This window comes from Ricinus communis, chromosome 4 (assembly GCF_019578655.1).
Source record: "Ricinus communis isolate WT05 ecotype wild-type chromosome 4, ASM1957865v1, whole genome shotgun sequence".
Classification (NCBI taxonomy): domain Eukaryota; kingdom Viridiplantae; phylum Streptophyta; class Magnoliopsida; order Malpighiales; family Euphorbiaceae; genus Ricinus; species Ricinus communis.
This window is the reverse complement of record NC_063259.1, coordinates 648,033-670,647: the sequence shown is the minus strand read 5'-3', so window position 1 is coordinate 670,647 and position 22,615 is coordinate 648,033. Positions and strand designations below refer to the sequence as shown.

Below are 22,615 nucleotides of genomic sequence, written 5' to 3'. Positions count from 1 at the left end.
AATGGCATAAGAGGCTAGGCCACTACAATTTTAGAACTTTAAAAGAGATGCATGATTTAGAGCTATTTTTGAGTCTACCTGAAATTGTAGCTCCAGAAGTAGAGTGTGAGGGCTGTAAGCTCGAAAAGTCACAAAGAATTCCTTTTCTAAAAGGCGGAGTCACTAGAGCTACTGAAAAGCTAGAAATTGTGCATTCAGATACTTGTGGTCCTATGGCAACACCTTCTTTGAGTGAAAACAGGTACTTTGTGCTCTTTATTGATGATTTTTCAAGGATGACTTGGGTGCACTTCCTCAAAACCAAGTCCTCAGTTTTTTCAATTTTCAAAAATTTCAAGAAGCTAGTGGAAACTCAAAGACTTTTTGAGAAGAAGCATGGCTAGAAGCATGCTGTTTGAGAAGAAGCTACCAAAGACTTTTTGGGCTGAAGCTGTAGCTACTTCAGTATATTTGTTGAATAGAATTGCAACGAAGGCAGTGGAAGGCAAGACCCCATATGAAGCTTGGAATGGTGTCAAGCCTTCAGTTGAGCATCTCAAAATTTTTGGCTCAATATGCTATTTTCACATTCCTTCAGTCAAAAGAACGAAGCTAGATCAGAGAGCTACGAAGGGTATATATTTGTGGGCTATTCAACAGAGTCCAAAGGCTACAGAATTTTTGAGCTCAACAATAAAAGAATTGAGCTCAGCAAAGATGTGAGCTTTGATGAGAGCTCTTTTTGGAATTGGGATTCACATGAAGTCGAGAAGCATGAGCTCCCTTCCTTATTGGCTCCTACTTTTGAAGTGGAAGAAGAAGAGAACGTCAATGACGAGCTATTTGATGCGCACAACACTAGTGACACTCAAGTGCTCAAAACAAGACCGTTAGCTGAGGTGTATGAAAGATGCAATTTTGTCTTCGCTGAGCCAGCTAACTTTGATGAAGCTTCCAAGCATCCAGAATGGATTGAAGCTATGAAAGCTAAAATTCAAATGATAGAAAAGAACAACACTTGGCTGCTCACTGAGCTACGATAAAACAAGCAAGCTATAGGAGTCAAATGGGTGTTCAGAACCAAGTACAATTCTGATGGCTCAATCAACAAGCTCAAGGCTAGATTAGTTGTGAAGGGCTATGCTCAGGTTGCGGGTAGTGACTATGGAGACACCTTTGCTCCAGTAGCTAGACATGACACTATCAAGTTGCTGTTGTCTTTTGCAGCTCAAATAGGCTGGAAAGTTTTCCATCTCGATGTGAAATCAGCATTCTTGAATGGTGAGCTCAAGGAGGAGCTCTACATAGAGCAACCAGAAGGTTTCCAAGTGAGAGGAAGAGAAGATGAGGTGTACAAGCTAAGAAAGGCTTTGTACGGGCTGAAGCAAGCTCCAAGAGCTTGGTACCAGAAAATTGATGCTCACTTGATGCAACAAGGGTTCAAGAGAAGTGATAATGAAGCTACTCTTTATTTGAAGCAAGAAGATGGAGAGCTCAAGATAGTGGTTTCATTATATGTTGATGACCTCCTTGTTCGGTAGCCAAGAAGAAGTTTGAACTCAAGAAGCAAATGGAAAGTGTTTTTGAGATGTCCGATTTGGTCTTAATGAACTATTTTCTTGGGATGGAAATTCATCAATGCTCCTCAGGAATTTTCATATCTCAAAGAAAGTATGCTCTTGATGTTTTGAAGAAGTTTAAGCTAGAAGCTTGTAAAGAAGTTGCGAGCTCCAATAGCTCGGAATGAAAAGCTTTGAAGAATGATGGAGAAAAGCTAGAAAACCCAACTGTGTGAAGCATTGTTGGCGACTTACTTTGTATCTTTCAGCAAGACTGACCTAATGTATCCAAATTTAGCCTTCTTTCAAGATTCATGAGCTATCCTACGAGTGTGCATCTAGGAGTAACTAAAAGAGTTCTCAAGTTCTTGAAGGGTACCGTGAAGGATGGTATTTGGTATCACAGGCTTGACCAAATTGAGCTACAAGGTTATGCTGATAGTGATTGGGCTGGAAGTGTGGATGACATGAAGAGCACTTCAGGCTATGTGTTCTCGCTAGGCTCGGTGCAATTTCATTTGGAACTCAAAGAAACAAGAAGTTGTAGCTCGATCAACCGGTACGAGTATGTGTCGATTGCAGCTGCATCAAATCAAGCTATATGGCTTAGGAAGCTCTTGTCAGATTTGGGTGTTGAGCTAGACAAACCAACTACAATCTATTGTGACAACAAGTCAACAATTGCTATAGCTGAAAATCCAATTCAACATGGACAAACCAAGCACATCAATGTGAAGTTTCACTCTATTAGAGAAGCTGAGAAGAATTTGGAGATCAAGCTCTCCAGCATTGCTCTTCAGAAGAGCAACTTGCTGATCTCTTTACCAAACCATTATCAAGACCAAGAATTGATTTTTTGAAGAATCAGCTAGGAGCTTCCAAGACCAACCTCAAGGAGGAGTGTTGGAACATGTGAGCTTGTCTTGGAAACAAGCACATGGTTTCCAGCTGTTTTCCATAGCTTGTAAGTCCCCATGTAGTATTTAATTTCTTGTTTGACTTTGTACAAGTTCCTATGTTAGTGGCATTGGGAACTACAACTTTTGTAATCTCTTTCTCTATTTAAATCAAATGTTAAAGGCTGAAAATAAAAGAAGAAAAAAAAAACATATTTTCCTCTCAATTTCTCTTCATCATTTCCATATTTCTTAAGAACTTGAGCTCAGATTTAGCTCAGTTTATAAGAACTTTAGCTCAAACCCAGCTAAGTTCTATTTCATTTCCGCATTTACAAAACTATCAAATATCAAAACAATTTTACTTGGCTTCCTATATGAATCAATACTTTCAACTCGTGATTCATCTACTGATATTATTTGTAAATTACTCATTTGTAAATTATTCTTCATTCTCCAAAAACTTCTTAAATCCAATAATGGAAAAACAGAGAAATATGTTTTCAAGCATTAATGAACAATAGCAACAGAAAAGAAAATTTGCAAACAAAAGCTTGTATAAAAGAAAGAGATGATTTCAACAAAAGAAGAAAAAAGAAAAAAATGAATCAAGAAGAAAGCGAAAAGAAAAAAAAATAAAATAAAATAAAAAAGAGAACAAGTTGTAAAAAATAAAAAAAAAAATTGCTTCAGATTGAAGTTTTCTGTTATAGAAATAAAAAAATTGAAGAATTAAAGCTTCAATTACAGGACAAACAATTAAAATGCCACATGTGTGGTAACAACTTCAAAAGAAACAAAACGGCATTGCATGAACCCTGAGTCCATAAAGCTACATGGATCAGAGTCCATATTATAATTTGTGCATCTGCCTAAAATAAATAAAACAAATAAAATTTGCTAAATTTAAAAACAAAATATCAAAAGGTACATTTTTCTTCCTTTGGAGAATTAAACTTTTTAGATTACACATAAGACTACCATATTTAGATATACAATCTTAAGACCCATATTCAGTTAAGACTCATTTAGCTCAAAGTTGGAAAAATAAATGAGGATAAAGAGAAATAAGAATAAAAATATTAAAATTTATATATTGTTTGGTTTAGTATGAAATGAGAATCAAATTTATTTATTGTAAACATCAATAACAATATTTGATGTATAAGTATTATATACAATAAATATATAAAAATAATATTCATAAATTATCATTTTACTTAATCATTTATAAATTATTTATAATTGATTTGACTTAATTGATTATATAATTGATTTGACTTGATTTTTATAGAAATAATTTTTTCATTCCTCAAGAAGGAGAAGGAATGGGTAATTCTTATTGACGGAGTAATCTCATTCCGATCCCATAGTGATCTTTTATGAATCAATCACCAACAATGCAAATCCCTCATTCTGATTCCCATTCCTGCCCTAGTATCTCACCGAATCAAATGACTCATTAGTATTAAACATCATAATAAATATCATTTAACAGATCTAAGAAGTGAGCAGGAGATACACTTGGATTTTGCACCTAGTAATTTTTCCAAAAGAGCAGCTGGTAACAGATTGCATATATTTTGGGGAAAACTGAGTAGATGCAGGTAATAATGCAACTAAATAATAATAATAATAATAATTTGCACTTTAATTAATTAGTTCATGTTGATGATCAATCTTCTATCCCCACTGAAATTTCTCAGCCTAAATTTGAAGTCAAAGAAAAAACAAAAAAAGCAAAACAATTTAATTGAAAACTAAAAATGGATAATATTAATTCTTCATTTCAGCCATTTCCAGCTGATTAATGCTTCCAGTAACCATTTGATAGCTAGAGTAAGGCAACTTACTTAGCTTCCCAACTCTCTTCTCATAGTCATTCAAGAGTTCCAGCCTGCAAACAAATGAGGAAAAGCAAGGAATTGGAATTTACATTTACAAAACTCAGAACTCCCATCAGTGATATTATAACTAGCAAACTCTACCCACCAGTATGCCAAGCATTGGAATGGTTCATACTTATCGTAAATTTCTTTAACATCCTTTTCAATGGTCTTGCTGGTGCAAATTTCCCTGGCATGTACCTTGCAAATACAAAATAAGGATTCATGTCTACAGAGAATATACGTGTGTGTGTGTGGACAGTACAAGTGAGACATGCTGAAGATACTTGGAACTTACCGTTCGTACAAGTCGCACAGTTTCACTATCTGCTGGAATTTGACGATAAAATCCAAGGCACATGAGTATATTGGCAGATGCAAATCGACCAACACCTTTGACTTTCAAAAGTTGCTTGCTGAGTATCTCGTACGACGGCAATGGATCCTGATCAAATTTATTAAGCTCTAGTTTGCCATTCTCAATACATCTAACAAGATCAATAATGCTTTTGGCTCTATGCCCAAGATTACATTGTTCCTTCAAATAATCCTCATCTACCATAGCCAATTCTTTCAAGGTAGGAAAATTAGTTGTGGAGTCTAATATTAGTCGTTTGTTAGGCATAATCGACTGTGTCTCATCTTTTCTCTTTTGACCTTTCAGCACTGGACAGGGGATGAATACTTTTCCTGTCCTTTTTGATTTTGAGATGTAATATGCTAATTCAGAAGCAAGTTTAGGTTGAAGCTGGCAAAGAGCTTCAGCCATGCTTAATGCCCTCTTCCACCTACCATTCATCAAGGGAAAATGCATTAATGTAAAAGAACTGATGTTAAGTTATAATTCATTTAAGAATGAGAAAAAATCATCAAGAAAGATGCAACCAAAAAATAAAAGAAATTTATGCATATAAGCATCAATTATGACACAATCAAATCAAGTTTCTTTACACATATACAGTAATTTCTTCATTTTACCGTTATAATGTCAAAATAATTCTGCAAATCCTTAAGCTATAACAGAAAATTAAGTTGTTTTCCTTATTTTTATGTAATATCAATGCTATAAAATAAGTTGGAGCTATTACCACAACCATAATTACTTAATTCACAACCTAATTGACAATTTATTGACTGGAGTAAAATATCCTCACCCCAACCATGGAATTTGGAAATCTCAACTAAAAGCAGGATTTGATTTCAAGAACAGAAAAGAGAGTGGATAAACACTTCTTACTTTCTTGACCAGTTTCTATTGTAAAAGACCACCATAGAGGCAGGCCATACTTTAGAAGCACTCAGCCATAGCAAGTAAATATCAAAGTAATCTAACAGTGCTGTGAGGATATATGGGAGAAATATTACAACTAAAAATTGCAACATAATCTCAAGTCCATTTTGCAAAGAACTTGTTACTTTGCCTAAGTTGAGATATGCATCCATTGCCAGACTCAGTCTATGGGTGCTCAAGGTGCTTCTGTTATTACACCAAAAGAAAATAAGTACTTTTATCAAATTCAAAGATAAAAAACAGAGAAAATTTACTAACTAATGCAGCACTTTTTAATAACCCAGATGGAAAATTTTAATTTCTATAAAAATATGAAAATGAAATTCTATTCCAAGTGCAAAAATTTTAAATTGATTTTTCAGAGATATATAGCACTACTCAATTCAGATTTAAATATAAATAGCTAAATTTATCTTGTATTTCTAGTTAGTAGAAATCAACACAAGTGAAAGTACAGATTTACGGTCTTCTCTTCAAGAAGCGAATTTTAAAGTCTCTTCATTGTCTTAACAGGAAAAGGAAAGAAAAATAAAAGCTTAAAGCTTTGATAGACCAGAGACCAAGCAAACAGGCATATAAGATTTTTGGGAGCTTAAGAGGAGAAAAGATGGTGTTATAACAAAGAAGGAAAATTGCAGGAAATGAAAGGGTAGTAAATTGGGGTATCCTAGTGAACTAAATCAAATTATAACTAATTATGTTGCGGATTAGTAAACGTATATGTATATTTATACAATATATCTTAGCCATGAATTAAGTTTCATCTAATAGTTCTAATGTTGTTAAATCTTCCCTTAGTAAAATCTCCATGTTCTATTTCATCAATTAATTAAGATTAGTTAGCTTTACTTTTTAGAGAGAGAGAGAGAGAGAGAGAGAACAATTGCATCAAAGATTTCATGGACAATATTGAAGTACTTGTTAGTGTTAGGGAGAGAGCAACAGGTAGAATTAGAGTTTTTGTTAGTCCACTATCCTCGGTATCGATATCCTTAACTAGTTTACTGGCTATGTATAACAATTGAATTATTGACTTTTATTGATGAATAAAGAGTCCCTAACATGAAGGATTTAAGACAAAATAATTTATAAAACCTTTTTAACTGCATTAAGCACCGTTAGTGATAATGGTTTGGCTAAATCTAATATTGGGTTCAACAACTGAAGTTCAAATATATCCATGATAAGCATTTTTCCATTTTAAGCAGGAAAAGAAAATTCAGACTTGCAATTCTCTCACTGTGCCAATAAGTATTCTAATAAGAAAAGTGAGACCACAGGGATTAAAGATTAATAAGACAAGTGGATCAAATAGTAAACATTTAATTGATGAAAAAGATTATTTAATTGATGAAAGAGATTATATAGATTTTAATTAGGAGACTCTTTTATTCTTCGGTCCTTCCAAGCAACATGGAGAAGATTTCTCCTTGATTTATTAATTAATTAAGACAACTTACAAGCAATTGCAGAGAAGAATAGACTTGACAGCGTCTTCAAAGAGGGAAGGAGATCGAAAGAGTCTACCAAACCCTTTCTTTTTGGCTTCAGCATGCATTTCTTGGAATTCTTTTACCTCCCTTTCATCTTTTTCCGATATCCTTAGCATTCGACGCACTTGATTCTGCCAAAAATACATCCATTGTAAAAAGTTTCTGATAACTCAAACACACTCGTGCATATACATAATATATAATAATTTCAGTAAATTACCAGCATAGTTTGACGATCTTCAGAAGTGAGGTTTTGAATGTCATGAGCAACAATGCGAAGATGGTGATTGAGAGGTTGAGAGATAGAAATAAGAACAGACTTTGTGTCTTCTCGAATACGTAAAGGGCGCTGCAGCGTCTTGGTTTCAGGCAGCCATCGGTTTGGGGCCATCATGAAAAAGCCATGGTTGCACACTACTTTCTCCAAATCAAAACTCTCACTTTTACTCAGTGCCAGAAAAAAACAAGCATCACCTGAAGTCATTTCTTGTTGCCTCTAATTCTATTCTCAAAAACAAAAGTAACCACATGAACTAATTAAAACAAATTTCTACACGTATATATACTGATAAAGAGAGAAAAGGCAGTGTCCATTGACTTCCTTTTCTTCTTCCCGCCTTAGTTACTATACTAATCATATCAGTGGATTTTCTCGATCCTCTTCCCTTAACCAAAAAGAAAAATGTTTAAAAAAATTTCCTGTGATTAATTACTAACATAATTAGTTTACCTTTGAGTTTGACCTACGGATATTCTATCTAACATATAGTAGAATTTTCCTTCCTTATATTACTTTTACCTGTTTAGTGTCAAACTTTTATTAATTAAAGGAGTGCTGTTTAAGGAGATTTTATTGCTCTAAACAGCTATACCCACCACCACTATCTCTAAAATTTAATACCTTAACCTCAATTTTCTCCAATTTTCACTCTTGCGTCAACACAGCATTAAGTTAGGGGCGGCACTATTTAATCTCCACAATAATTATGTTTCCCTCTGAACTCAGAACAGCATATTTGTTCAGTCAAAATTATTATTTCCTTTTCATATGGAAAACGTCAAAATATGGCTATGAATCATTTTATTTTAGTTAATTGTCTCTCAATTTTAATCTTTTACTATACTTTTGCAATGCTTCATAGCTAAACAAAGTTTGTTTCTATGTCAATAAGGAAAAGAGAGCACATTTACTGGTTTTGGTATTAAAATACATAGATAGTTAGATGCACCACCACTTTTTATGGCTGCCATATCTAGGTATTTCACATAAAGCACTTGGTGCTACAGAAGTTGCTACTTTCCTTGATTTAGGATTTACATCAACTGTAACTGGAGGAGTGAAAGATATGTTCATAAGCTTGTATTCTCTATAAATTATGTTTCTGCCATTACTACATATAGCACATTGATTAACATGTTTCTATAATTCAAATTATTTTGATTAGCTTGACAATTGTGTTTCTGCTTAATATATCTATATTACTCCACTAACCCAAATATAATACTGTACTTGCATATCAATTTCACACTCATCACTAAAGTTATCGCTGAATTTAACTGACATAATTAAAGTTATTTTAATTTTGATTTAATTTTAAAAAATTATGTAGCCAAGACTATTGTACATTAATTAAAAAAATCCAGCATGTTGTTTACCTGTAAAACTACAGTAAAATAATATTTTGCTTAGTTATCAGATATTCATATCAAATATCTTATTAAAATTCTAACAAAGTCAACAATGTTGCTTATGTTAATTTTTCTTAGCAGAGGTGTCTTTGCAAATATAGAATGAATCAAATAAATTTGCAATTTATATGGCAATAACTGATAAACATATAAAGCTCCGCCTATCCTCTTTTCATTCCTTGGTAGCAAAATCATTTACAAAAATTAATAAAAATATCCATTTGCTATGGCGGCTAAAACAAAAGGCCCAATGTTGATTCATGGACAGAAGTAGAATAAATGGGAATTAATTCAGTCCTCCTGAACTATTCCTCCAAACAAAAATTCTCCTATTTCTTTCCTATTACTGTGGGACACTGTCCAAAACATATGCAGTCTCTTATCAACCATCCAATTAGTTAAATAGACAAAACGAATGCCTAAGAAGCAATGTTGATCTTGTGAAGAAAATCCCAATAGTAATTGAGCATGTGATCTTTGGGACGCACCTGATCCCACTTTCCCGTACAGAAAATTGCATAGGCATCAGCAGCATACCTGAATAACCAGAAATGAGAGAGCATAAAAGATGAGTTCAATGCCAATCCAGGAGCTACCTTGAAAGAAATTAAACAAAAGACGAGTCCCAGACTTACTTTCCAACACCATGCAGCTGGGTCACATGGGTCCAGTCATCCGCCAAATACTCCTGAGATAAGCGTTGTATCATAACTGCCCTCTTCTTCTGCAAACCTAGAGGTACAATTATCTTTTCGATCTCCTCTGTTTTGGCTTCAGTGGCAGCCTTTGCATCAGGACACAGAGTAAAGAAATCTGATATGACTCCCCGAACCTGCAACAAAAGTAAGTCACTTGTTAAGCAGTTACATCACTGCTGTAAGCAAATAGTCCATCCCTAGTAGAACTGCTCAAAACAAATGGATATTTAACCAAATCAAGATACATGCAAAAGAACAATAATAGTACAAGTGCAAGAAAGAACTGAACTGACATGGATAGGCACATAGTTGCAAAAGAATTGAGAATCGAAATACTTATATAATGAGTCAGGAACATCAACTTTTAATACAATCGTCAAACAAATAAAATACGTTGCTTATAAAGTAAGAAACGCAGGTCCAAGGCCCCATCATGATCAATTCATCTAAAATGCAAATGCTTATATAAACCTAACGATATTGAATATCTCATTATAATTTAACATGGACAAGTACTATGTATATTCCATATCATCCAGGGAAAGAAATTATAAATCTATTCAGTGGGGGGAATACTAGAATAGAAGTAGAATATGTTGATGAACACGATTAGAAAGAGTTGTTCGGGAGGGTTAGTGGCTGTTTTCACAATGAAATTTAAGTTATATTTTATCATTTTTAAATAATTGAGTCCTATAAGTATGACAAAGACAAATACTGAATTGACGAATCAGCCCGATTCACTAGTGAATCGCTTGACATATAAAGACAGTGAGCAGCACCCACATCATGATCCTAATCTTGCACCTTGTAGCACTTGGCTTGAAATTCTCAAACCATATTCAGTTCCTTTTCCAACCAGATTGCTCATAGATGTTTATGAAGCCAGTATTTCAGAGATCTTTTGGCAGAGAAGAAAGTTCAGTTCCTCAAACCTCCATTTTGCGATGTGCTTTTTCAACTCCTGCCAAATGGGCGATGGTTGTCAATAGGGCCCTGGTCGGTCACTTTTCCGAGCCAGGATCAATAAGTTTTCTACCCATTGGCGCTTTCCCTTGTGATTTTTCCCACATATGAGAGAAGGGTTTTTTTCCACCTAGGTACCGGTTTCACTGGCGAATATGGAATTAACTACCAATTTCAGTTACCAATTTTAAGATACCAAAGGCGCATGTTCCTTAAAAAGGTCTTGCTCTGCTCTTCCAATATTAAAACAGAACTAAATAATATCTTGTGTGACAACACTCTAGAGAAAGCAGTGGTTTTGTGCTCAACTTCAATTCAAGATTATGCTTCAAAATGGCAAAAAAAGCATACATGTTTCCAAACCATTTGCCCCTCAAATGGCCTAAGTCCTACAAATTAGATTATCATCTTCCAAAATATGGAAAGCAAATATTAACATATAGAGACAGTGAACAGAACAAGCTCTCTACTATTTTCTTCTCATTTAATCAAGCATGCATGCCCAAGATCAAGCATTTGAATCCAGCATAGAGAATATGCCTGACCTTTTGTAAAGAAGAAGGGGAACAAGCACCTAAATGTCACACGGAATACAATCTAGATATACATACTATTATCAGCTAGCAATTCACCAACTGAATGAAAAAATACTAAATTAGCTTCAATTTTCAAATGAAAAATTAGCATTCATAAATGAACAGTTAATGACAAAATTTGCTCCTCCATCCATAATATTAGTTCACTACCATGTCAATTGATGTAATGTGTGAACTAGATTTGCAGCCAGATAGCACATTAATGAATAAAATTTGTCAGGGTGCATATACAGCAGAATTATCTACAATATAAGGAGATAGATAGCTGCAGTAGGCTAGAGTAACAAGGTGCAAATGCAAGAATTTTCTAACACTTTGGTAAGCATTTCCTCTATGATGGGATTATTATTTTATCAGCATTTTATGGTTATGGTGATCTTAAAGGGAGCATAAGTAATTGGTAGATTTTTTTTGTAGGATAGAATTATGCAAGACATCACCAGCTACCAATACAGATACACCAACACAATTTGAAGACAACATTTTGCAGGTTTCACCACTTCTTTTAGCCTTTTAATCTAGACTCACATTAAAGATTTAATCCTCAAAAGCATCTAATCCCTGAAGACTTCCTTCTTTCTCAGCCTCAATCCTCTTTTCCCACTATGATGGGAGCTCAACCACAGTACATTATTGATGTATAAAATAGCTGGACACATCTACATGCATGTAAGAGTGCTAGTCCATGGGCTTTTACTAGTTATAATGGAAGAGTAAGGGACCATATACCTGCTTACCAGTTGTGCAGTTAAGAAGCATGCATATAACCAGCACTCTCCAAGGGTCACTGGCATGATCCTCTTGGAGGAGCCCAAAATCAGATCGTGGTGGCTTCCATGTGTTGTCTGGAGTTTTTCTTCGATAAGCCTCACTTCGCTTTTCAGCAGCAGAAAGAGTAATACTCTTCCGAGCTGGTCTTTTTTTCTTTTCTGGTAACTTTTTCTGTCCATGTTTGTTATCGATCATGTTGCTATCTGCAGCTTCTTCTTCTTCTTGTTTGGGTACCTTTTGGAAGTAGGGGGAGACATTTCGAACTGTAAGACCAACTCTTTCACATGGTTTTAGGGGTTTGATTTTCATGCATTCTTGCTGTCCAATGGACAAATTAAAATTGGGGGAAACCTTACGAACTTGTATGTGGACTCTGCTGTTTGGTTTTTCATTCTCTATATTCCTAGTTGGAGTTACATTCCCGACTTCTGATATTTGGGATCCTGAGTTTCCATAAGGAATAGCTGGCAAAGGAGCAGCCTCATTCTCAGTGATTTTAAGCGTTCCCTCTGCTTCTTTGCTGATCTTATTCTCGGATTCTTCATATTTCTCAATATTCTTCACAACCATTGGGTAATGAGGAGCGCCAAGAATCTTCTTGTCCCTAAAATTCAACCGGCCATCACTTTTGTATGCGTATTTGGAAAGCACATCTTCAAAACTCATCCCTGCATTAGGGGCAACCATTTGCTCATTTAGCAAATTCTTTGCAGAAGTCTTACAATCATCAGTAGCCATGTTCCCATCAGACGCCACATTTATCTCTGTCAGCTTCACTATATCTCTCATTTGTGCATCAGAGGAGACAGTATCCCTTGTCTTGTTTGGGTATATAGCACCATCATTCTTCTTCCTTTTTCTCTTGTTTGCCTTCTCCTTGCCATCCCCACGAGAAACCACATTGGCGCCTCCTTGTTCCTCTTCCAAATTAAGAGTAAAAGTGCCACTTTTTTTCTTCTTTTTCTTTTCTCTCGCATGGCCATGAAGAGTTAAATTATTGTCAACATTCTCATCCTTAGAGATTCTACTTTCAGCTTGAGCAAGAAAAGGAGAAACTCTCTTGTTCTTCTTTTCTTCGACTGGGTCATAAGAATCAAATGTTAAATTATTGTCAACTGGCTCATCCTTAGATATCATACATTCTGCTCGTTCAAAATAAGGAGAAACCACTCCCTTCTTCTTCTTTCTCTTCTTCTTCTTCTTCTGTTTGCTCTCATGGTCATGAGAATCAAATGATAGATTATTATCAACTTTAGATATTGTACTTTCTACTCGTTCAAAATAGGGAGAGACCACTCTCTTCTTTTTCTTCTTTTTCGTTTTTCTCTCATAGTCATGAGAATTAAATGCAAGATTACTGTCAACTTTAGATATTGTACTTTCTACTCGTTCAAAATATGGAGAAACCACTCTCTTCCTCTTCTTCTTCTTTTTCCTCTTTGTCGCATCGGAATCAAGAATTCTCTTCATTTTGTTTTTGGGTACGTGCTCTGCAAAAAAAGAAAAATCCCAAAAACGAACGCAACTCATCAAAACCCTAACTATCAATGAGCAATTCTGTGTGAGTGTGACAACTACAAAACAGTTCTCAGAAAGCAAAACCTGAAAAAAATATGGAGCACACCTGTGGCTTCGACGGCGGTAGTGCCGGCGGTGAATGGATATGCAGAGTGTATATAGAGAATGATGAGGGTTAAGAACGAAGAAAAAGTGCTTAGAATCAAAATGAATCTTTTTCCTTCTTTTTTAATTTTTTTAAGGTACCATAAACCGCGGGACCTATATGTAGGGAAACTGCCAAATTTGAGCAAGTATTTGGAGAAAATATAAATTTTGACCTTGTCCTTTTCGGGTCTTATATCTTGCCACGAGTCCGGTCAGGTAAACCTTTTTTTAAAAGTATTTTTTAAATTACTTTATTTTAGGCATTATTAATTTTTAATTAGCTTGAATCTGTAAAAGTGACTGAGAATTTTTTCAACTCTTATAATTTTATAATTATAAAAATAATTAATATTTTATATAAAATATAACAATATTTTTTCTATTTTTTATAAATTATATTAATTTTTTGTAAGTGTTATTAATTGTAAAAAAATTATTTTTATAAAATTAATAATTTATGAAAAATTTGACAAATTGATAAAAAATACTAAATTTTTGTAATCGCAAAATACATTGTTATATCACGAAAGATGACAATCTTTTTCATTTCTTTTATAAATTATATTAATGTGTCATAAGTGTTACTAGTTGTGGAAAAAATGAATGGTATTATGAAAAAAATGATTATTTTTATAAAATTTAATAATTTATGAAAAATTGACAAGTTTAAAAAAATATTAAATTTTTCGTAATCGTAAAATATATTGCTAAATTATGAAAAATGATAATTATCTTCATATTCTTTTACAAATTACACTAATTTTCATAAGTAAAACTAATTGCGAAAAAATAAATGATATTATGAAAAATGATAACTTTTACGAAATTTATGATATTATGAAAAATGATAACTTTTATGAATACTAATAATTCATAAAAATATTTCAATATAAATCACAAAAATATATTAAATTTTGAGATATAAATTTTTTTAACATATGTTATTATATTTTAACATATTTTAACTTGTGTACTTATTTTTAACACATAAAAAATTAAATTTATACATAAAAAAATTAAGAATGACATTAAAAGTATTTAATTTATTATTATTTGTAAAAATATTATAATTATTATAAAATATTAAATTCTATTTAATTTTTATATATACTCAATTTATATTATTATTTAAAATCAAAATAATTATGGCAATCGTAAAATATGTAGGTAAAAATTAATTTTTATAAATATAAACAATTTACTTAATATATAATTTTATTAAGTAAATTATATAATTTATTATAATTTATTTTATAAATCATAATTTATTTGTTATAATTATAATTTATTTGTTATAATTATAATTTATAATTTACTTTTTTATAACTTTAAATTAAAAAAAAAAAAGAGCGAGACAGCAGTCCTATACTTATACCCTGCTTTCGGACCACACAACAAGATGGACTGAGTTGTAAGGCATAATTGTGTCATTTATTCTTTTAATATAAGAGGTATTGTGATTTTTTTCATGACATTTTAGTATTTTAAAATTATAGCATTAACAATTTGTGCGTAAATTCATTAATACAACTAATAGTTTTAGCTATTGTATTTTAAATAAAGTTTGATATAGAATTGATTTTATTGGATAAATAACGAAAAATAGAGTTGTTTACTCTTATTAGATTATCTAAAATTTATTTAATTGACTAGAATTAAAAAAAAATTAAATTGTGAGTTTATTTTTTGTCTATTTGGTTTTTTATTTTTAAACTTAATAAAAATTGATATAATTGGTATTTGATAAAAGCTAAGTTGATAATAAATTAAATGGTAATGGAATTACTAGTAATTAATATTAAATGAATGAGGTATAACTATTGAATTAACAATATTAATAAATTGAGATGTAAATTGTTAACAGTTTAATTCTTATAGTTCTAAAATATAACAAAAAAATTGTAAGACTATGTGTCAAAAGATTAAACCTTATAGTTAATATTTCTATTTTTTCTGAATCTTTTCAGTCTGAAATCTTTTTGATATTTTAGTACGAGAATTTCTTGTGGTTGATCTTTTCAACCATGAATTTATATTTAAATTCTTTAATCATTAATTTAATAATTGTAGTAGTTGCATGTGATTCTACCACCATTTGACTCTTTAGTCACATGTCAATTTTCATAGAATTTAAAGATAAAAATTGAATAAACAAATTTTATTTTCTTAAAGCCCCTACCATTGTTTTTAAGAAAAACATAGAAAATTTCCAATTTAAACTTCATTATTTGTTAATATTTGGAAAAACACTAGTTTTGAACCAAGAAGAATTCAAGAACTAGGTTTTGATTCTAAAATAAGCAAATATAATATGCTATGTATTAAAGATCTTAAAAATATTTGTGTATTATAAAATATAACTAAGGAATTGCCTCAAGAAAACTAAGGTTCTAAGATGACTACATCTTGCTCTTATACATGATATAAAAATAGATTTACATGATTATACCTTCTTCATGGTATGTTGAATGAAAGGGATGATCCAACCAAAACATATCATTGTAATTACATAAGAAAAGTAGAGTCTTAGAGACTATGCTTGTAGAAGTAGATTTTTCCTCGCATAAGATACGATTTAGTAGCAAACACAAAGTATACTCTTTCTATTCCCTATTTATAAGCCACGAAGGACTTACAACAAAGATTACAACAAAACCTAAAAACTACTTATGTTTGCTTAAACCTGTTTTGCTTGAACTTTTATATGATTCTAGACATTTTGTTAATGATTTATTGATATTGTAAACAACTAAAGAGTGATCCTTTATAGTATGAGGGGTAGAAGATAAACCTTTCACATTCTTCATATGAGTAACATTAAGAATGGCCAATGCCACAACTACAACCTGTGTGTGTTGCGGCACTACCTATATGGTGGTGCAATATGGGTTATGGCACTTGTCAGCATCCGTTTTCCGAATCTAGATATCGAGAAAAAAACGGAAAATCTTATGTTAAAAGTTATTACTTTCTTGGGTCTCGGGAGGTGAAGAACAAGCGAATCTGAGGCTAGGATTGAAGTTAATCCAGCTAGAATTACCTTTTTGAAATCAATTTGAACTTAATTGTTAGAAAAAATTAAGTTTGAGGGTCAAAATGATAATTTTTACAATATCAAGGACTAAATTGCAACTTTTACAAACTCCATCCATAGAACCGATTGTGATTTTGACACTCCAACATTGTTTTTTTGGATGATTTCACGTCCATATATTATAGAAAGTTTCCTTAATGATAATCATCATTTTATCTATAATTATTTAAATTTTAAATAAATAAAATGAGATATTTATTGATATTCCTAAAATCTATTCCTTTCTTTAGGGTTTCCTTTGAAACCTTACCTCTATAAATAGAAAGAGATATTTAGGATCTTGGGGAGGAATCAAAAACTAAAAATGGGTCGTAGGTAAAATCAATATAAGAGAGATATTGAGAAATAAAGAATTGAGAGAAAATCAAAAGGAAAAAGAAAGAAAACTATTGTCAAACGTAGTCAATCTAAACCACTAAAGAAAGAACCATTTTAGGAAACCAACCACTGAAGAAAGATCGTTTTTGGAAACTATTTTTCGAATAATAGAAAATTTCTCTAAGCCAGATCTAGCACTAGATTCCTACTCGGTTTTAGATTCAACTGCATTCTCATCGCTTGAGACTCGCAGATCCAACGTTCACGATAACAATCTAAGGCTTCTTTCCACCATACATCAACATTCATAATAAAATTGGTTCTTTCATTTATTTTTTTTTATTTTTCTATATTATTTATTCTTAAAAATATGATTACGGTTCTGATTTGTGATAAGTATGATTAAATTAAGTCTTTTATGAATATGCATGTTAAGAGGTTTTTGATTCTAATATTAAGAACTTAGGATTTTGAAATCTGATGTTTTGCCAATTATGATTTTTTAAAATCTAACTAGAACATTATTAATATGATTAATGTTTAGATTTATTTGTTGGTGTGATTAGGTAATTAAACCTGTTGAGCATGATTCTTTTGTTCTGATTTGCCTTCTGTTAGTTTATGATATTTAGGGTTTTTAGTAATTTAGGATTTTTATTGTTTAATCGACTTCTATTTCTTTTATTTTAATTTTATTTAATCTATTTTCTCTCATTCTAATTGATTTTTAATGTCTGCATAGTGAAATTCGGCTTTGGGGATAAAAAATTGTACTGATGATCGAAGAAATCAATCTAGGGACCCTAGAGCCGATCGGCTCAATGAAGAGCCAATTAGCTTTACGTTGGGCCGATTGATTGTTCAAGCTAGACACCCATTTTTGTGTTTTTTTAGCGATTTTGATGTACTTTCAGCCTTTGTATAGTTTTTAGGTCTTTTTCTTTCGCAATCGTAGTTATAGGCCGGGTTGTAATAATTAAATTTTACTTTCTGTTTCATTTTGTTTATTGTATAGTTAATTAAATATATGATTATGTGATTGATTAATTAAAATGGGTCACATAGACTTAAGATTAAAAATTGATCTAACATGAATCTGGCAGTCTAAATAGGCTAATGAATCTTAACTGGGCCTAAAAGCCTAAAATCTAAGTAAACTAGTGGGCTTTGGCATGTTTAGTTAGGGCTTGAACTTAGTTAGAGTTAAGATCACAATGAATGTGCCGTTTCATAACAAGTAGTCCATTAGGCTTATAGGCTGTAATTCAAGAGCATAAGTGGTATTTGGGCTAGACCAAATGAGCCTTGTACATAATTGATTAGGAAATTAGGCTAACCATTTAACATGGGTTGGGTTTAATTAAAATGGGGTAGACTTAGGTGTATTATATATGTTGTTTTGGCATGTCTGTGTATGAATTGCTTGTATTTATAGGGAATAATTTGTTAAATAATAAAATTAAAGACTAATATACACAAATAAGAAAGTTGGCTTCTGGATCCATCTTTGAGTTTCATGACATAAGCTACCCTAAGAAATTTGAGAAACGTCACTCATTAGTAAAAGCGTCCCAGTGATTATCCGGGTGGCAACTCCTATCTCCATGCTAGTCTCAATAACTAGTTAGTGTGTTCCCGATTAAGTTGAAAAGCCTTACAGTGTTGTAGTCGCTAAAGACACACTTGGGTGCATACCCGAAACTGCCGCCCATTATGGCGACTCCACTAGGGATAAGAGAAGTTGATTCTAGTTTATGTTTATCTTTAATTTTATTATTTTAACAGATTATTCTTACATCACTACACTTTCACACATTATACATATTGGTCCTTATAGCCCCTTTGCCATCGGCTAGTGGTTCTTTAGTTCTACTGGAAACCTAGAATTATGACACTGGCTACTATCACTCATAAGTAATGAGTATATTTCCTTCGTCGCATGGACCCTTGTGTAAGGAGATAAGCTAAGGAAGAATGCTTTTTGTTTGTGGGAGCCTTTATCCTTATCCAAGACTCAACTCATGGTAATAACCGTAGTAATCTCACCTAGGTACCCTATTGTTTGCTATATGAGATGTTCTTCCTTATAAATGTTTTAAGCCCAAATATTGAAAGGTCTTGGCCCAATGTGGAACCAGGCCCCCAGGCTCGAAATATGCAAGCATCTATGCTTGCACTGAGGAACATCACTTTGTTTATTTTAAATCTGTTTTGAGAGCTTATGATATGCGCGTCGGGCCTACTATCCCTTGTTGATAGAAAGCTCAAACCAAAAATCCTAGGGAAGAAAGACTTACCATGAATCATGTGCGAGAGTAATAAGGTTAAAAGGATGAATTGGTATGTATGTTAATCTTTTTCCTTTGTCCTTGTACATTTCACGTGCATCATGCATCCCATGCATAGCATGTGTTATGCTACCCTTTTGTTTTTTAGCCATATAGACTCTCCTATGGGTTGGAAGAGGCAAGATATGTGTTAGCTCATTGCTTGTCCTCAAGGAATCAAAAGTAAAATAAGGAAAATAAACCACTAAGGAACAACACTTAAACTGACGGACAAACTAGAGAGCTCCTGCACATATCCTTAACAAGCATAAGTCAAGCAAAAAGAAACGAAGCAATCAATTCAATCATCACAACCAAGATGCTATTGATTCACAAAATACTGTCTCAACAAAATTATTCAGAACCAACTCCTCACCAAATTCACTCTAAATTACTTAAAGTGTTTAAAAGGTAGTGTTTAATCGCTCAATGCATCAACTACTGCCTTACTATATGCTTGCTCTTAAATCCTACTCCTACCACTTATGGAGAGTCAACAACCATGTCAAGAGGTCTTTATAAGGGTTGTAATGGGGATTAGGTAGGTAGGGGTAGGTAAATTTGGTAAGAGTTGAACCTATGGTGTTCTGCAATAAATTACATGACCTGCACACAAGCCACAATGATCACAAGGGGTAAGCAATGGACAGTAGTCCAAAGTGGGAAATAGGAATTAAGTCAAAATGTTTAGCTCACTTACTTTCTTTCTTTTCATCACCTTTCCCTCTTATTCTTCTATTTCTTTTTTTTTCTTTTTTTTTTCATAAGGGAAGAACATTCACATAATAGAGTGAATTTCTTTTGGATTGAAGAAAGCTGCTATAAGATTCCACACTTTTCCCAAGATAAAAATTCCTAATAAAAACAACTCATGTGCAGAATCATAACCCAAAGCAGAATAAAACTAAGTGGCAATGAAATATGATAAAAAAATGGTAAAAAAGGGGGTTATCTACAGAATCAATAAACGAATGAAGGCTATTTGGCTAGAATGAAAAACCTAAGTGCCTCTATCATATGAAAGTGTTAAACTCTCCTTGTGGCCCTCATAAGCATTACCGAGCAAGTTCTAAAAGTGAAGACAGTAATTGGCACTCTCAACAAGAAATAAATACAAGCATATAAAGTGTATGCTTACAATTTAGGCTCAATTTCTCACAAGTGTGCTTTTGAGTAAGTTCCAAACAAAAATCATCAAAACAGAATTAAATAAACCAAAGCAAGTTAGTGCAAAACTCAAACTAATTATCTTACATTCTTCCGCAAAATTCAACACTATCGGTTTTACCCTATCACATGGATATAAACAGGATTTCAAAAGCAAGTCAACAGTTAGAGCATCGAAACAAAGTGAAAAATTTTCAAAATTTTACAAAAAATTGCATAAAGAATAAACAAATAACTGGGATGGGATAAATGAAATGCGATATATACACTAGAAAAGGATCTGAATTTCATATACAAAACAATAAAAAAATGAAAATAAGTGTATATAAATATCACCACCCCACACTTGAAGGACACACTGTCCCCAGTGTACAAAATATAAGAAATCAAAAAGGAAAAAGAACTAATACTGCCCTAACTATAGCTCCAGAGTGAAAAGAGGTGCATCAGCAGGTATATCAGGACGTTGGCTAGTCTTTGGTAGAGGAGTGACTGCAAATAATAAAATAAAGACTTAAAATCGAAACTGAAACAAAAATTAAATAAAATATGAAAACTACAACTAATAAAATGTTTCAAACAAAAGGTTAAAATATTAGAGATTAAAGATAAAAATTGGGGTGCCTCCCAAGAGCGCTTCTTTTTGATGTGATGAGTCTTCTTAGTTGGACTCATGGTGAAAAGCAAACGGGAGTGATCGACGACCATCCATCCTTCTTCCAAGCAAATGGCTTCAAGTATCCACTGAGAGGGATAATCGTCAATTTCCTCTTCCTGACTATCAAGCAAGCTGCCAGTATGATGGGCAAAACTCGCTCCTCGTATAATTGCACGTAGTCATGATGCTCTAGGGGCTCTTCCAATTTGAAAGCTGAAGTTTCACCAATTGGAAGGATCGACGGTTAGGCAATTTCTTCAGGAATGTCGATGGTTTTCTCCAGTCCTTGGCTTGGTTCACTTGCTAGAAGAAACTCGAACTCCTCTAAGACTTTTTCATTGGATAACTCATGCTCATCTTCCATCATCGAAGGGACTTGTGGAAAATCCACCAAAAATTCCTCTAACTGCAACTCAGCATAATCAACTGTACGTTCCTATTGGTAGTCTTTCAGAAGGATCATGTTTGCCTCTTCCTTTTCTGGTTCTATCTTCATGTTCAAAGAGTCATCCTGCATAGAAGCATCATCGTAAAACATAATAGATAAACCAGGAAAATTCTCACCTGAACGCAAAGTGACGCCGCTCAAATGTTCCTTGGATTCAGTAGCGTTTGATGGAGTTCCCAATTGCTCTTCAGCTAGTAACTTGAAGATTAAGCCTACTTGATGCTCTATGTTCTTAATCGAGGCTTGTTGATCTTCAAGTATCCTCTCTGTTTGTTGGAATCTATCCTCAAGACTTGCAATAAACCTCATCATCAGCTCCTCTGACACTAACTCTTCACCTTGAGTTGATGGTGCAAGATTAAGCTGCTGAAATTCTAGTGGTTCTTGGCCATCTAAGCTTTATCCAAAGGGTGAATGAGTGATCAACTTTTAATTGTAGGTGCTTCCATACGAGTCATTTGGCCAACTTCCCGTATAATTCACCTGTTCATAGTTATAAGAACAATGAGCAACATCACTATATAATGGACAATCATTCCTCAAATGTAAACCACAACAAAATTCACAAAAAACTTGAGATGAAAGGATAGGAGTGGAGAGTTGATCGGTAGCCCTGCAAAATGATTCCACTCGAGCTTCTAAAGATGCACGGGTATCCCAATTTTTAGCACTCTCTTGGTTCCTAATCCCATTTTCCAACATGTCATACAAAGAGTTTAGCATTGAACCTCCTTATCATCCACTATCTGAATCATAAACTTAACTAAATAAATATGTACAAACAAAACAGAAATAAATATAAATAAAAAATTAAAAAAAATGGCTAAATTAACAAATAGCAAATTTTACTCTAGTTTTCAAAAATTCCTCGGCAACGGCGCTAAAAACTTGATGTGTGCTACTTGTGTTAGCTACAATCTAAGGCAGTGTACCTATCGATGCAGTCTAGCACTAATGGCGAGTATCAAGGTCGTATTCCTCGGAAAAGTGACAGCCTAGAGTTACTCATTTGTTCTTTGTTATATTAACCTAAAATGAGTGATGAATAATTTCTAAACTAACTAATAGCTACAAGCTAAGTTCTAAGGGAGATGCAGGAGTAATTGATAACTAA

General features: G+C 33.1%; 2 protein-coding genes across 3 annotated transcripts; both read right to left on the bottom strand.

The window, feature by feature from the left end:
- Window positions 1-4,054: 4,054 nt before the first annotated feature.
- Window positions 4,055-8,793, bottom strand: LOC8285388. Of its 2 annotated transcripts, none has more exons than XM_015716360.3 (5): window positions 7,325-8,793; window positions 7,072-7,235; window positions 4,619-5,108; window positions 4,427-4,521; window positions 4,055-4,331 (listed from the first exon to the last, which is right to left on the bottom strand). In XM_015716360.3, exons 1-5 carry the CDS (start codon window positions 7,586-7,588, stop codon window positions 4,211-4,213), a joined length of 1,134 nt encoding a protein of 377 aa, XP_015571846.1. In that variant the 5' UTR covers window positions 7,589-8,793; the 3' UTR covers window positions 4,055-4,210. The 2 variants fall into 2 exon arrangements, with proteins under 2 accessions (XP_015571846.1, XP_025012298.1); XM_025156530.2 differs by having other exon boundaries at window positions 4,457-4,521.
- Window positions 8,794-8,935: 142 nt separating this feature from the next.
- On the bottom strand, window positions 8,936-13,617 carry LOC8285365. Its single transcript, XM_002514349.3, has 4 exons — window positions 13,449-13,617; window positions 11,783-13,314; window positions 9,429-9,625; window positions 8,936-9,330 (listed from the first exon to the last, which is right to left on the bottom strand). Exons 2-4 carry the CDS (start codon window positions 13,292-13,294, stop codon window positions 9,213-9,215), a joined length of 1,827 nt encoding a protein of 608 aa, XP_002514395.1. The 5' UTR covers window positions 13,295-13,314; window positions 13,449-13,617; the 3' UTR covers window positions 8,936-9,212.
- Window positions 13,618-22,615: the final 8,998 nt, after the last annotated feature.